General features: G+C 44.9%; 1 protein-coding gene across 1 annotated transcript in view; it reads right to left on the bottom strand.

The window, feature by feature from the left end:
* Window positions 1–706: 706 nt before the first annotated feature.
* LOC106650771 overlaps window positions 707–17,569 on the bottom strand; it is a 30,800-nt gene continuing 13,937 nt past the window's right edge. Inside the window, exons 4-5 of the mRNA XM_023462470.1 lie at window positions 4,779–5,218; window positions 707–3,577 (exon numbers count right to left, since the gene is read on the bottom strand). Of these exons, the coding sequence (XP_023318238.1) occupies window positions 2,696–3,577; window positions 4,779–5,218 (1,322 nt within the window). The 3' untranslated portion in view covers window positions 707–2,695. The remainder of the gene's footprint in view (window positions 3,578–4,778; window positions 5,219–17,569) is intronic.

Here is a 17,569-nt window from a genome sequence, read left to right as displayed (position 1 = left end):
AACGAAAAAGATTGTCATTTGGTTACGCTTTTGCCTTGGTGCAAGTACCTATGTATTCCGTAAGATTATTTTTTCAACGAGATGACGTTTTTCTCTCATTTTTCTCACGCAATAATCGTGAGATAAAATCGTTCGCCAATATTGTTGTTACATGCAAGTTATGTCAAAAGGGGTATATAAGTACATAAATGTGTTACATAATAAAAGTGACTTCGTTATTACGCGCAGAAAAAAAATAGGGAAGAAATAGAGAAAAAATGTTTTGCTGCATGCATTTAACGCGTATCTTTCTCACTAGTTCGTTCTTTGCGAATTCCCACTCTTTCACGGTTCATCGATTATTTCTGCTTGGTTTTTTGTCTACGATATATAGAACTTATAGCGTTCGTTTATACATACTCTAGTTTCAGAAAAATGGGTTTCCCGGGCAGAAAAATTGTTCGCGTTTATTTTTGGTTTTATTTTCTTTCTCATTTATATTATGTTAACGTACGTAGGAAATGGAAATGGTTTGTTGGTTTTTTTTATTAAAAGGATTATACAAGGTACAAGGGCACGGAGAGCTTTGAGAAATGTATATGTTTATAAGATATATGTATATATTCGTATATAATAATATATAATTATTTTTCATCTCATCGAAACTTGTCATGATTTTTCAATAATAATATCGTATTCATTTTTTTTCAAATTGGAAGAGAATTGGATAATTAAAATGAATGAAGATTCATTATTTACAATTGGCATTTGGTTTTGGCGTCTCTATTCTTATTTTAATACGTATGATATATACATAAAATATATGTACAACATTTTTTTATAATTCATTTGCGATTTATGGTCATTCGTTGATGAATATTTAAAAGCGATCTAGAGATTGGACTTTAATAAAGAATGATAGTAATAGACGACTTTTTTTATTAAAATGGAGATCGAGCTATGGAGGGATATCAATGGATGGACGATTGATGGATGAGATCTTTTGGCGTATTATAAGGGGATTCTGAATCAACTAGAAAATACATATTTTCAAATATTCTTCGCTCTCGCATACACTGATATACGATCAACAAGCTGCACGTTTTTCCACACCGGTTTACATTGGTAATATATAATTTTATTTTTATACACATATTTTAAATATGTATGTATCAAGAGAGAGAAAAGGATCATTATTAGAGAGGGATCAATCCCTTGGAAGAAATCATGAGATAATTGAGAGTTCTTATAGAGTAATGGAAGAAGTCTTTTTACTTTCAGTACGTTAATGTTAAAATATATAACATGTATAATGTATTTATTTCCCTTACACGCACTACGTCTGTACATGCCGAATATAATTGCTACGCCACACGAAAAAATTCATCTTTACGCCCTAAAAATTGCGTCAATTGACGGGTAAATTCATACACATTTATTTTATACATATATAAATCGATGAAAGCACACGCTTGCAGAGTAAATGTTCACTATTGGCACAAACATCGGTCGCGAACGGCGGGTAAATTCTTATACGAACTAATTAAAATCATCACAAGGTTTAAATCACATCGGTAAGTATTTGTGTAAAGTTTCGTAATAACGTGTTAATATGTTATTTGCAATTGGCGCAGCAGTCGAATCGGAGTTCTTTTGTTATTACGTGCAAACGTGTCTTGTTTTTACTCACGTTGTATGTATTTAGGAATTGCACGGATTGTGTATGGAAGCGCTTAAAATTAAATGCAGCCTTTGGGTCTTGAAGTATTTGTATAAATAAATAATACGAATATAATACACGAAATATATGGTACAATCCGATAACGTAGCGAAAATTCCGCGATTATCATATCAATAGAAGGTTTTATTAATTTTATTCTCATTTAATTTAAACCGTTTTTCTCTCTTCTATTCTGCTCTTCTCTTTTGTCGCATTAAAACACGCTTCGAATGTTTTTCCACCGACAAAGCCTGTTATTCGCGAATCAGGATCTCCGCTTGAATCACGTATCTACATATACGCATGGGTACATATGGTCGATTCTCTGTAAAATCGAATGAATCAAAATTTTCCAGGCCGTTCATCAGTTTTTTTAGAGGTCTAAAGTTTCGTTTTTCCTAAATTCATGATTAATGCTAAAATTTGAAAAATTCTAGCTTAGAAAAATGCTCTGTAGCACTTTTTTCCGTAAGTAGTTTTTTTTATTTTAGAAATAATTATGAATTTTGGAAAAACGCAAATTCCGAGACTCTAAGTCATGGTAATAGGCGGTCCCCGAAATTCGAACAAAATTTGAGAACACGTACGCCGAAAGAAAAACGAGTTTCCATCGCAGCAGTAAAAAATTCTACGGCCATTCGATTTGACAGAGAAGCGGCCATATACGGATCATTTCTTGGTATAAAAGAGATAATGACGCGCACTGAATACTTCTCTGGCTGACTGGATTAACGCGGAAATGGGCATAAAGCATACGGATTTGTGTACGTACGTTCGTCCGGCTTTCAATTATTATCTATATACATTGCATATGTGCGAGTGTGTGGTTGGCTGCTGCAGAAGGAACCTCGGAGCATTGCGGTCGGTCCATTAACTGCCGAGCGAGACTCAGAGCTTTGATTTCCATAGAACGTAATTATCGAGGCGTTGGTTTTCCGTCGCCGAGCCGTCCATCATCTCGTCACCGCTGTCCTTCTCCTCTTCGTCCTCCTCGTCTCAGAGCGACACGAATTCCGGCGGCGGCTGAATGAGCGGCGCTACGGCCGCCGACTCGTTGTCCTCGGCGAGCTGGGACGCGGCCGAGTCGCAGCCCGTTCCGTTCGCGGTGATCCTCGGTCCCATGTTGTCGTAGGGCGACTCCAGCTCGGCACCGGCCACGTTGGGTCTGTTGCTCTGCAGCTGAATCGACGTCGTCGTCATCGTGGCCTTGGCCTGCGCCGACGACGCGATCGCGCCGGGATCGGGCGACACCAGAAAGTAACGCTCCGGTATCGCCGCGTAGGTCCTCGCGATGTCCAGCAGATCCGGATAGCAGGGCTCGACGTGCCGGCCACCACCACCGGCGGCTCCGCTTCCCGCTTCTGTCTCGCTGCCGCGCTGCTCGTGCGTCGGACACGGCCTGACCAGCAGTACGTTGGACGGTGAAAAACTTCCCGTCGCCACGGCCAGAGGACAGCGCTCCTGCGAGGAGGACGACAACGACGGCGGCTTGCCGCTGTCCGAGCCGTTGTTGCGCGGCGACTCGAGCACCATCGAGCTCGCCACCACTCCGGTACTGGCCAGGATCACTCTCGAGGCGCCGGTGGCGGCTCCCTGGGCGTTGCTCGACGACGAGCAGCGCCGAGCCAGCGTACCCACGCTCGGCCAGCAGGACTCGTCGATGAATCGATGCCGACCCAGATACTCGTATCTGACGCTGTTCGACTCGGCCGCCCCCATCGGGCAGTCGGGCATGTGCTCGGCCATCGGGCTGCCGTCCGTGACGAGGTCGTACTCGGCCTGATGATGCTGCAGTAGCTGCTGCTGGTGATAATGGTTGATGCAATCCTCTTGATGTGTCAACGGCGATTCCGGCGAGGCTGCCTCCAACATATTTTGCTGCGGGCCACAGTGAGAGTCAATTTTTGCGTATATTTTAATGTATAAAACGTGGCCGCGTTAGCGCGCGAGAGAGACAATTATCGCGCGCGGAGATTCGAAGGGGTGCTGCAACGAGCTTCCGAGCGTATCAGAAAAACCATTACATCTTGCGAAAACAGGCTTTTAAACGAGCGCGATAAATTAGGCCCGTCTAACTAAATTTAATCGCGCACTTTCGCAGCCCTTATATAACTACTTTAATATTTCCATGAAAATACCAGTCGTTCTCTCGAGCATTTATCGTTGTGCGCGCGTGGCTTGTGGCTAGCAGCAGCCCCCGGCTTCGTACTTTTGCCAGCTCTCCGCAGAAAGAAAAAGAGCTCGATCGAAAATTGTTTTAAACTTTTAATCGGAATTAGCCCCTCTACGCGTCCATCTTTGACCAGTAATACATGTTTTATTCGATCTCATGAGCACGCGCGTGCAGGACGAGATTGGAGGCTCGAACGTGGATGAAGGGGGTAAAAAAAGTTGCTTCAACTTGGTGTTAACGACTTTTTCGTTAACTTGATTTGCCGACCTCATCGCGTGTTTTATTGCCACATACCGCGCATAGTTCGTCTATTTAGCGCTAAGCTTCGTTCAGAGAGGCTTTTTCTCTTTTACTTTTTTTTTCACTTTTTTTTTTGACAATTCCAACGAGTTGTACCTACTATCGGATAAGCGCGTGCACACGCTTGCTAAGTGACATTTATCGAGTGATCCCCGCGCGATTGGACAAAAATGAAAAAATGTTTCAACTTCAAAAATTTTTTTTACAGTTTTTTTTTCTATTTTTTTTGTTATATATGAGTTTATATTAAACTGAAAATCTCTGAATAATTGGACTATGCGCGATCGAGTGCTTTTTTTTCAAAGTATGATCGAGTTTTTCAATTTAATAAATATTCCAAATATCGAGCAACATTACAATTTGCTCGTTCAAAGTTTTGAAAAGATCAACTGGGTAAACCAGGGAATATCGATTGCAAATTTGCAACAGTTAGTTAATTGATTGCTCGTAATTCAATTGCCAAGCGTGTCTAGCTTTCCTGAAAAGCTCGTTAGGTCAGCGTCAAAGCGAAACGAGGTGGCTCGAGCCACACTAAACAAGGAATAAAAAGGGGGAGGAAGAAAATAAAAGCCGAACGAACGTACGAACGAACACGTCGAAACTGACCTGGGAAGTTGGCTGGCTGCTCGTCGTGGTGGTGGTCGTGGTGACCGACAAATCAAGCAACTTCTTCTCCTGGTCGCCGAAACTCGTGCTCGGCTGCAGCTTGACTTTGGCCCGCTTGCGGTTGCGCCGCCTCAGCTGCGTGGTGCTGCAGACGCACAGTACCGTGACGACGACGGTCGCCGAGACCCCAAGGGCCACTGTGCCGCCCCCGGCGAGACTGATCCAGAGCAGCCAGTCGTCGGCCTGGGACAGGGTCGGCGCCGAGAACACCCGGGGTATGCTGACGGTGACGGTGTTGCGCGCCACCCCGGCGACGTTGCGCGCGTGACACGTGTACTCGCCCGCGTCGATGTCGCTCGCGTTGTAGATCGTCAGGTTGCTCCAGCGTTCGATCAGTCCGCGTCGAGTTTCCAGCGACGTCGAGTAAACCACCATGCCACCTGCAAATATATAACACCGGAGCGAATCGAATTATTTACAGGCGCTTATATTTTTTATCCTCGACTTGTCAGTTAACATGAATATCTGCCGTGCCGAGAATGCGATTCACTCGCTTATAGCGGAGAGACTTTTATTTTTATGACACGACTGCTGGCGGCTGCTGCTGCTGCTGCAGCATCGAAGCTTTAATCAACGAGATGGATTTTGTCGTGTAAGTTGATGAGAAAAAAAATAAAATAAATAAGACCAAACCAAGCTTTGCGCTCGGTACTTTTTTTACCCTCTGTGACTTTTTTTCGTAGTCGTCGTCGTTGTCGACATTTTTGTTGTCCTTTAAACGATTTATAGATTAAAAATTCTCATTTTTAGATAGGTATCGCGAAAATCGGCCCCGTTTTTTCGCGCTCGTCGCGCGCCCGAGAGCGAGCGAATTCTCTGCGCCGCGGCGTAGTACGTGACGTAATAATACGATGAAAATTAACACGTCGCAGTGATAAATGCCGCTACTACCATTACTGTCTCTCATTTTTTTTCGCGCGCGCCTCGCTTCTCGCCTATAATACACTTCGCGTCGCGCGCACACACCTACCAACACATCCACACAAACACACACACACACACACACACACACACACACAGAACCAGAGCTCGCGATGATGATGCACATATAATTTACGAAGTGGTTTTACGTGTGCGCCGCGTGAAAGACCGACGACCATATACGCGTGTGAGAGTGTATTTATAAGAGCTGGAAAAGCCGCATATATATGAATGAGGATTAGTGACCGCTAGCGTAAGTGCGAGCTTTTTTCAGCGCGGCTGGATACTGTTGCCACTACCACTACTACTACTGCTGCTGCTGCTACTGCCCTGTCACTGGGCTACTCTCAACTGTATATAAAAGAGTCGGAGGAAGAGCAACGAGAGAGAGAATTTTCACTTCAGACAAATGCCACGCACACTTTACATACACATATATAACGCATATATATAGCATTATATATAATAATAGAAGCGAGTTAAAAAGCTAAAGCAGCCATTGTAACGATAAATTAATCATGGACTGCTCTTGCGCATGCAACGGGAAAATTCATATTCATCGTGGCTTCATCATCATCGTCGTCTACTCGTCCTCGTCCTCGTTGTCGTCGTCGTCCTGCTAGTTTACCTTTTCATGGAATATAAAAATAATAATAATAATAAACAATCGCTCTCTCGAGTAAGCTCCTCTCTCTCTTTCTCTATATTTTTTTTTGTTTCACATTTTATACAAAAGCACGCGCGCACTCGCTCGCTACTGCGCAGGAGAGTAATTTATAGCGGTCGATATATATAAGAGGTAATATGGAACAATCCTCCAGCTGATATTATATACCTATATATAACCCTGTATCATTCATTACTCTCCTTTTCTCCCGAGCTCCTCTCCTCGGCTAGATCTCGCGCTCATTTGCTATCTTGTAAACCAAGTATATAAGTAAGGCTAGCACTGCACACGCACCAGCCCTTTATAACAATATATATTAGTATTATTATTATAATTATCATCGGTATATCTACGATGTTATTATCATTATTTTGTACATTATAAGGCACACATAATAATTCCCCTAGCATAGAAATACACCACGAGCTGTGGCGTTTCAGGCTTTAGTTGGCCGTCAAGCTCGACGCGGAGAGAGGCAACACACAGGAGCGGCGGCGGCAGAGCGAGCGATGCGCGCAAACCAGTCATCATTATCACGATTTTCCCTCTAATACTCTTAGTGTATACGCTTCATACGCCTAGCTGTGCGCGGCGCGCTCACGTCAGTCCAATGAACAACTATTTTGCATTGCCTCTAAAATCATATTAAATTTGAACTTTGACGCTATCCCCCATTGACCTGATGCGCAAATGTTTATATACTAGCCTACTGCACATTATTCCGTGTATTTTTGAGTGCACGGGTGCGTTGGTCCATACGCATTTGGGCCGTATTAATTATTACAGACGCGAATGCCTCGACGTAATGATGATAATCGTTTCTCGCGCGAGGCTGCTACATAAGAGTATACATTATTATATAAAGAGAAGCGACTACGACGAGGGGGAGGACTGAAAAAGGAAGAAAAGATTCGCCCGAGATTTTTACGCGTTAGTGTGTGGGGGCGCTTGATGCGCGTTATAAAATGTGAAGTGCACAGACGCGCACGAGGAGAAAGAGAGAGAGAGAGAGAGAGAGAGAGAGAGAGAGAGAGAGAGAGAGAGAGAAGCGAGTGAGAAGCGAGACACACGGGGATGGAGTATATATCATGTACGCACACACTTAATACGACGAGCTTCGCGCAAGCACGACGAAAGGTGTATTATAGCCGTGCCGAGAACAATTTAATCCAATTTAATAAGCGCGCCGAGCTCTTATTCGCGCCCCTGCACCGGGGCCCCGGCAGCGTTGCCGCCGTCACCGCTACGCACGCGACTGCGGGCTGCCGCCGCTGCTGTCGGGGAATGAGAAAAAAAATGGAAGGAAGGAAAGAAAGAATGAAGGAACATTTCAAAAGAGAGCAAAGAAAAAGACGATGAAGAACGAGGCGCGCTCGCGAGCTTGCGCTGCTTTGGTGCGTGTTCAAAGTATATATCATACGCTATGCGATCGAGGCACATCGCGTCATGAAAGATTTATACAGGCAGGCGCTTACGTTTGCATTTAACGCCTCGCGCGTGTAACGATTCGCCGCGGCAATACGCGCGCATAAATGATATTCATGTGCTGCCTCCACCGCCGCCGTTGCAGCAGCAGCAGCGAGTGACAAGTTTCCTTATCTCTACTCTCCGAAGTTTGATGAAATTCCGTCTCTCTGTTGCACACACTGAGTGCTCGTGTACATGTCTGGGCATGTGTGCGCGAGTGGGTGTGTAAATGCACCAATACGAGTATTGTATACGTGTGCGCGTGCATGTACGTATGTAGGCGGGCACAAGCTTTGACGAGACGATGTGGTAAATTTATCCGCATCTCGTCGTACACACACACACACATACACACACATAGCAAAAGTGCATCCTAGCGCGTGGGAGGAACTTAATAAAGTAAATGATACACACTCGCATACCTATTCTAACCATTACAGCACGAGTTTGCACGAGTCAAAATCCAAACTTGTACACACATGCGCGATACAGTGGCTGAGTATCTAGTTCTCCCTTAATAGGATCGATTAGAATTGCGTGTTACATACTATATATTATATACGTCGTCGGGTGCTCCGTAATTTACTCGAAAAAATGAGAATAGATTAAGAAGTCGCGGAGATTCACAACTCACGAGCGTGTATAACATCATTTAGTGTAGTGCATTTACCGTAGAAGCTACAGCAGCGGCAGCCAGGCAGCCCGAGAGCCAAGAGAGTTACTTATGGCTTGGAAGACGGCAAAGACTCGCTACAGTCGTCGTCGAGTTTTCATCTGCGGGCCATTAATATTTTTTCTCTTTCCATCTCTCTCTCCCTTACTCGCTCGCGCTCGCTGTCATGCCGACGCATAACTGTTGTTGCTGCCGCTGCTGCTACTGCTGAGTTTGTAAGCTATTAAAAGTCACGAATACGCGAAAAAAATTTGCTCCGCACGGATAAAACGAGCCATTTACTTTTCTCCCTCTCCCTCCCTCTCTGCTCTTGTATCTCTCACTTTTGCCCGCGCAGACTATTACGCGCGCCTAATGTACAGACGCTTTGCACATAGTACGAATGTATGTGTATGCGTGTGTGTGTCTGAGAGTATGCGTGTTTGTGAGGGAACTCGAGCTGCCCCACAAAGACACGATAAATCCGGCTTTTCGACTTTTACGCGCACACAGCAGCAGCAGCGGCAGTAGCAGCAGTAGCTGCGCGTGGTTGACAGTCAACATTTTAGACGGGCAATGCCACGTCCCTTATACGAGTGTGTCTGTGTGTGTGTGTTTTCGACCATTAGAAATTCAACGGCAATATTATTATCATTGCACTGCGTACTCGAGAGCTGTACACGTAGGCACAATTGTTATACGCTCGGACAGAGCTTTCGCAGTGTACATATAGAGTTTTTGCTTGTGCAGTCGCGGTTGTTAGTCCTATATATGCTCGGAACATGTACGGAAGCTCGGTTACTATTGCAGCTGCTCCTGCTATCTCTCTCTCTCTCTCTCTCTCTCTCTCTCTCTCTCTCTCTCTCTCTCTCTCTCTTTCTCTCTTGCTCTCCTCTCTCTTCGGGTAGACAAAAGCTTCCTAAACTTTGAGTCTATCTATATTTATAACTACTCAACATCAAAGCGCACACACGCATACACATACACGTATATACACATTCGAAAATTAGAGCAATACATTAATTATATCCATATTTCCCTTTTGGCTTCCCTTTCTCTTTGCTGTGCATCAAAAAGCTTTCGCGACCTCTTTCCGACGTCCTCTTTCTCTCTCTCTCTCTCTCTTCCTCTTATCCCGCGTATATATATACGCAACACGCATGTACTGCTGCCGATGTAAAATGCAAACTCAGTCTTGCATGAATCAAGTGTTTTATTTATCAGACGCGCGCTTATTAATATCTATAATGCTTTGCTAACAAAGTCAGTAGGAGCTTGCAAGCTCGCCTGTATTCCGAGCGAGAGCTTACGTATGTGCTTATATGCCATATATACTGTTACGTGGGTGGAAGGAAGTACAATGGCAAAACGATAAATTTCCTTTGATAAATAAATGCAAAAAAACGGCTGCCAATTTATTGACAAGGAGCTTTCTCCAAAGATGGTTTTTACTTATTGTTCAAAATAAAAAAAACCTTTTTTTTCTGCTTTGTAATTGAGCAAGAGCTAAGATTATTTTAAGGAATTGCAGGAAAGACTTGTTTCCATATTTTACTATGGTTTCAGGACCAAAAAAAATTTTTTTGAAAATTTTTTTGAGGATTTAAAAAAAAATTAAAAAAGATAAAATTTTTTTTCTCCGTTAATTAAAAAAACAATTTTTATGGACTTTATCCTTGATACATTCGACAATAAATGCAATTTAATATAACACGATTCTCCGTACCGTTTTCTAGACAATGCTCTACTCACGTTACACACACACACACACACACACACACACACACACACACACACACACACACACACACACACACACACACACTCTCGCCTACAGCCTCCGTTGGTCTAGTGGGTAGAGGCGTTAGGCCACCTATCTGCTAGACCAACGCTGTGCTGAGGGAGCGGGTTCGATCCCCACTGGGGGAAATTTCATTCGTGATTTTTCGCTCGGTGAGGTCGAGCCCGAGCCCGAAGTGGTTCGGATTCCACTATAAACTGTAGGTCCACGGCTGTAGGCAGCCTCCTGGAGGGTGGTGAAATATCCTCCAATCACCCTGCGGCCCAAGTTGAGAAGAATTCCCGCAAGATGGAGCCCGAAAGCCAGAACTCCTAGTGCTGATGTTGGACAACGGAGTGCATCATTCAGGAGGAAAAGCGTCGACACAAGGAAGAGCACCGACCCCTCGGCTCCAACATCGTATCCCGGGCGATGGAGCCCGATATCAGAACTTCTAGTGCTGGCGCTGACCGACGGAGTTTNCCTGACCGGTCACGGCTGCTTCAGGTCATACCTGTGTCGGACAAACAACGACACAGGTGACCAGTGCCCGGTATGTCCGGAGGCGGTGGAGGATGTCGAACACGTCATTTTCCGCTGCCCTCGATTCACGGAGGAAAGAGAGGTGCTCCACCACCTCTTTGGGGGTCCCCTGGAGCCTGAGACGCTAGTAGGATTCATGCTGGAGGCGGAATCCAACTGGCTGGCAGTGTCCGCCTTCGCTCAATCGGTCATGACAAGACTGAGGAGCGAAGAGAGGGCAAGAAGAAGATGACCGGATGATGCGGTGAGAAAAAGACGATGAAGAAACGAAGATAACTCTTCAGAAGTGAGCACACAGCTCGAGCCTCCCCCGCGAAGTAATGCCTAAAGGTGGTTCCGCGGGGAAGAAAAGGGGCAGGAGATAAGGATGGGTTTTAGTCGGTATTAGTAGGGAGGCACATTACACGCCCACACAACATTTGTACACAAACAACAGTACACTACTCGAGTCCGACATATCCGTGCGACACACAAGAGTCGCACGTTGAATCCGTAAAAGGATTTCCCTCCCCCCCAAAAAAAAAAAAAAAAAAAAAAAAAAAAACACACTCTCGCCTTATCGGCCTCCTTGGCTCAGTGGGTATAGTTCTTGCCTGCTAATACAAGGTACGCCGTAGGGCGTGGGTTCGATCCCCACCAGACGAATTTTCGAGGTTCGTTTTTTCTCCTGGTGTGGTCGAGCCTGTGCCTGAGGTGGAGCGGCTCACTCAAAAAGAAGATCCGGGCTATGTCATCAGCCTCCGAAGCGGTAAAAAAACCCCGATCACTGTGCGAGCTGGAAGCGATAGGATAACCATAAGGCTGGCAATAGATGGAGCACAACACTCCCATGATGAAGTCAGAAGCGAGAACCACACTCACAAGAGGGCGTCGGATGTGAGAGCCAAGGTTCTGCTGGAACGCATGACGGTGCCTGCAGCGAGAACCACACTCACAAGACGACAACAGAAAAGGAGGAGCACTCACAGGGTAGCGCCGGAAGCGAGAACCACACTCACAAGATGTAGCCGACAGAGCAAATTGGGCACTTGCCATCGGCGGCAGAAGCGAGAACCACACTCACAAGATGGCACTAGACAGCGAGTTCTAAAGAAGATGTCCAACTCAGGAGGAGATGCCAGCAATGTGTGACCACGCAGACGGCTCTGAAAAAGGGGATACGACAATCGACGATGGCATCGTGCAGGATCGGAGGTTCACCAAGAAGATAAAGATGAGTCCCTGAACCCCAAATCGTCGCATATCACTATGCGACGGATGGGGGATGTATGGAAAACAACGACTAACAGGAGTAGCAGAAATGATCAACTAACCCCGGCCTCACCGAAGCAATGCCTAACGGCGGATACCGGTGAGTGTCCGCATGGGGTGGAGTAGAAAAAAAAAACACTCTCGCCTGCTGATACAAGGATGTGCCATAGGGCGTGGGTTCGATTCCTACTGGGCGATTTTTCGAGGTCCGTTTTTTCGCCTTGTGTGGTCGAGCCCGGGCCCGAAGTGGAGCGGGTACCACTCAAAAAAGAAAACCCGTGCTATGTCGCCAGCCTCCGAAGCGGTAAAAAAACCCCGATCACTGTGTGAGATGAAAGCGAAGAGAATAACCATCAGAAGGAGCCCGAGGCGAGGACTCACAAGGCTGGCGATAGACGTGGAGCACAACACACTCCCATGATGAAGTCAGAAGCGAAAACCACACTCACAAGATGGCAACAGAAAGGAGTATCAAAAACTCACCGGGACTCACAAGGTAGCGCCGGAAGCGAGAACTACACTCACAAGATGAAGCTGACCTGGCAACCTGGTCCCTTGCCGGGCGGCGACAGAAGCGAGAACCACACTCACAAGATGGTACTAGACAGCGAGTTCTAAAAAAAAATCTAACTCAGGAAGAGATGCCAGCAATGTGAGCCCACGCAATAGACGGCTCTGAAAAAGGGGATACGACAATCGAGAGATGGCACCGCGCAGGATCGGAGGTTCACCAAGTACAAAAAAGATGAGTTCCTAAACCTCTAATCGTCGCATATTACTATGCGACGGATGGGGAATGTATGGAAGCGACTAACATCGAAAACAGCAGATATGCTCAACTAACCTTGGCCTCACCGAAGCAATGTCTAGCGGCGGTTTCCGGTGAGTGTCCGAATGGTGGGGAGTAGGAAAAAATAAAAAAAACACACACACACACATGCACAGACATGTGTTAGAAATTCAGTCTATAGATTACAGATATATAAACCAAATTGTCCTACGGAACGAGGTCTGGTTCAAAAACTCATGTCCGAACCCATCACATAGCTTCCTCTGTGGAGGAACCAATAAGTAAAATTACGTAATGAAATCTAAAATGCTGCATTGCAACGACAACGCAGCAATGATGAGTAAGGAGAACGAGGTGAGTACTTTTTGCGCGAGCACTTCTTTCGGATAATATTCTCGAGTAAATCTTCTCGGTTATGGGTATACTTGGCAAAAGAAAAACAAGAGTGAAGAATTATAAATGTCAGATAACAGACAAGTAAATTGCCCTGAAGTTCACTGAATATTCAAAGCAACGGCGCGTAGAGAGAAAGAGCTCAGCCTCGTGCATACACAGCAAAAGCTCGTGTATACGTACGCGTGGTAGTGGTATATAGTAAGTAGCAGCAGGAGCAGAAAGAGAGAGAGAGAGAGAGAGAAAGAGAGTATAAGAGTTGAAAGTTACTTAGCTTAGCGCCTTCTTCCCTGCTGTATATGACCTGATATTTTATATTCTTCCTTAACTCGCTCAGGAATATGTAATAATTTTGTAAAAGAGCAGAGCAAGGCTTACCGCTACTCGGGGGCTCGTGAGCTAGCTGCTGCTATACTACGTTGCTCCCGAGCAGGCATGTATATAGCTCTTTCTGTTCTCTCACTCTCCGCTGCGAGCTAGCGCAGCAGCAGCTCCTTTAAATTAATTTTCTCTCCCCCTCTCTCGCAAGCTCACTCTCTCTCTCTTTCCCTCGATGAGTTTTGCCGCTTGCTAGCACCGTGCTGTACATACATACTTATATATGCATAATGTGACCAAGTTTTCGCGACCGGCCGACATTTCGTGCAAATACACGCGCGAGAGCTCGCATCGCGCGCGCAGCGGTCCGCATGAAAAGGGATTGATACATAATTATACAAATGTAATTCGAGTGTATTATACCCCGCGCAGCGAGGCCAAGGAAACTGAAATTGGAGAAAGAAAGGAATAAGAGGTCGAATAACGGCATAATGGAGTACTGTAAACGTAGAAACATTTTGCACAATCTCGGGATTTTCAAAGTTGAATACCGGAGTATGTACTATTTATGTATAATAATTGTAAAGAGAGGGAGAGAGAAAAGGAGAAAAAAAGCTCCAAAAGAGTAATGGATTTGTCAGTTTTAATTCGGTGGCTTGTTATAAAACGAGGTCGATTCTAGTTGTATATCTTTCGCATGTGCACTTGCGTATAGCTTGTGCTGCTCTCGGTGTATACGTGTATACAGAACTGCATGGCTATGTGCATGTGGGTGTACGTGTGTACGAGTGCGTTTATACGTATATGTACTGTACGTATTCCGTATAAAAGAGAAGAAAAAGATTTTTTCCCTTTTTCTCCGGACTGGAACGTTATGTTTGGGCAAAAGATACAGAGAGAAACGCTCGCGCACACAGGCATCTACACACAAAGTCAGACATGACTGTGCCGTATACAAAATATAAGAAAAAAAAAAACGAAAAAAATTTAGCTATTGTTTTTAAATAATCATGTACACCGTTGTGAGCGGGTGTATATGCGTGTGTATATATACAGGCGATTTTATTATCACGGTTGACATTTTGCGATTGTTGTATCGCAACACATACACGTCGTGCTCGTAGGCAGTCCGAGTAAACGAAGCACAGCACAGAAGGATTTGCTTTAAACTTCTATAACAAAGTTTTCTATATATATTTGTGTATACATTATATAAAAGGTATTAATAATAAAATAACTGCTGACGCGGAGGACGTGAGCGAGCAAGAGAGTATACCTCGCGTATGCCTTTTGAATGATACGAGTATGTACGGAACAAAACTCGGTGCGCAGGGTTGCGTTTATTACGAGCTATACACAACGCGCACGCAGGGTAGAACCTTTATGCGTTACACGTATGAAATCATCGAGAGTCGCTGCATCTATACGTATGTACGTATGCTCGATACGAAGAAATATCACAGGTCATTTTAAAAGGTTAAATTCGTTAAAATTCGCCCGTACGAGTATATTTCCGATAACGATTCCTCAAAAGCTCACTGGCGCGCGCGCATGCTCTCGCACACACACACACACACACACTGCACATATATAGAACGCGAGTCAAATGGTCGTAGCTAGTCAGTGTAGCCGAAGCTATTAATTACGCGGGAGAGGGAGCACGCGGTTAACGCTTGATGAATTGCAATACGGCCGCGCAGCATATACCTACGTATATATACGAGAGAGAGCGAGAGAGAGAGAGACGTACGATATGCGCCGCGCACTCGCGTACATACGATGTACGTATATTTTATGTAGGGGTCTACACAGCGCGGCACACAACGCACAATGCCCGATCCCATTATCTGTGTTTTCAGCGTTACCTATATAGCGAGTCGAAGCGAAAATTCGAATTCCATTTGCCCATTTGGGCAATGTCGAGCTTCGTCGTCGTCGTCGTCGTCGTCTCGAAATCGTTAATAATGCACAGAGAACAAGAGAGCGAGAAAGACCTTGGACCTGCAATGCTCCATCTGCCACGCGCGCGTGCATGTGTGCGAGTCTTAGGGGGAGACAAAAAAAATTTTAAATTCAATCTCCGTTGGAGCTCGACGCGACGCTCATCTCTTGACTCTCGTTCAAGGTAAGGTAACGTGTACACATGTACACGCGCGTGGCAGATGAAAAACGTACAAAGCTGATGTGTGAATATTTGCAGCCCTTCCTCCCTCCCTCCCGCTCTCTCTATTTCTTTTTTTTTACACTACGCTGAGCGTTAGCAGCAGTAGTGTAGCGGCAGCAGCAGTGGTAGCTTGGGGAGAAGAAAAGATCTCGGAATTAAATATTGACCGGTGAAGTCACGCCTGGCCGCTCTTATATATACCTTCATTTACTTTAGCTGTCCAAAGTCTCTGTCTCTCGACTCTTTACTGCTACAGTTATATATGTGTACGTACAGCAGCACCAGCTACAACTACAGTCAATTATTCAGTTGACACACCAGACAGAGCGGGAGCAAAAAAAAATTTGAAAAAAAAGGAAAGGAAAGTAGAGAGACAGTGAGAAAGTTTTGATCGCATCAGCACCCTGAGATTTTATGTACTCAGATCCAATGAATGACTAAGTAAGAGCCTGCGGAGATATATATATATATATAGACAGAAAACGTTTGGCCAAAAAAGAGCAAAGTTTATAAAGGATAGCTATAATAATAGTGGCAGCTTTTAGTACATTACACACACACGTATATATTTCTACGGTATATATGGGGTGGAAAAGACTGCAAGAAACTCGCGGGTTTTTGACCGTGACAAACTTCAACAGCTGGCACGTAGTTACCGTTTGTTTTCGCACCTTAACTTGGCCCGGGCGTGCAGAGGTTGAAAAGCGCTGCGCTGCTCTCTCCTTAGGCCCACCTACACACAGCCCTGTACATAGACACACGTCTACACCTCGCAAGCAAGCAAACACACTCACACGCCCACACCCAGGGCATTCCCTGAACTATACGGATATGAAAAGCACGTTCACTTTTTATAAGGGGGCTTATGCTCGTATGCGTGGCATGAAAAACAAAACACTCCCGCGTAAAACATGTATGCACAATCTTGTGCCGTGCGCGTGAATGTTGCATGCTCAGATACATATACACATATAGTATAACGCAAAGCGTAGACGAACGCACATTGCATATACACGGAAAGTTAAATAAAATTCCCGTAAAATACTGCATTTATTGTTGATATGAAATATCTGTACTTTAGCCGCCGAGGAAAAAGCACTTAACTCGCGGCTGGGTTTTTTTCGCGCGTTCCAGACTTATTCACGCACAACACGCACACAAAAAAATATACACACGCGCACGCATACAGAGAGTGGCGTAGTTTTAAGCGCAAAACAAAAAACAAAACAGAAAAGTGGAAGAGAAAGGAGAAAAAAGAAAGCGTCGGATTCCGAGTCGGGTTCAAAGTTTTGAAGGTGAGAAACAATGCTCCACTCGTTTGAAAGGCTATCGAGTGCCTGCTTCTAATCGCACGAGCTCGGCTCTATGTATATATATAGCATATCATACCATGCATAATGTAAAGTACTTTTTTTACCCCCCCTCCTCGTCTATATAAAAGCGTAAATAAACGGCCGAGAGTTGAGCTTTCTTCTTCTTTTTTCTTTTTTTTTCACGACGACCAAAGTGTATAGCTGCTATGTTGCCACTGGAGCTATGTGCTAAGCCGGAGCCGTTTAATGCCGAACACGTATATACATTATCCGGAAATTTGATGAACTTTCATTGTTGGAACGTCGTGCCATCGATCTTGGGCTCCTCTCGGCGCTCGTCGAGCACAAAAAATAATCGATCGAACGACCGAAGAGTCGAACGCCAAGCAGAATGTTTAATTCACAGATAAAAAGATATGAACAAAAAAAAAAGGAATGAAAAAACATGCAATATTAAACGTTGATATTAAAA

This window comes from Trichogramma pretiosum, unplaced genomic scaffold (assembly GCF_000599845.2).
Source record: "Trichogramma pretiosum strain Unisexual culture from Peru unplaced genomic scaffold, Tpre_2.0 scaffold3, whole genome shotgun sequence".
Classification (NCBI taxonomy): Eukaryota; Metazoa; Arthropoda; class Insecta; order Hymenoptera; family Trichogrammatidae; genus Trichogramma; species Trichogramma pretiosum.
This window is presented reverse-complemented; position numbering and strand designations above follow the sequence as displayed.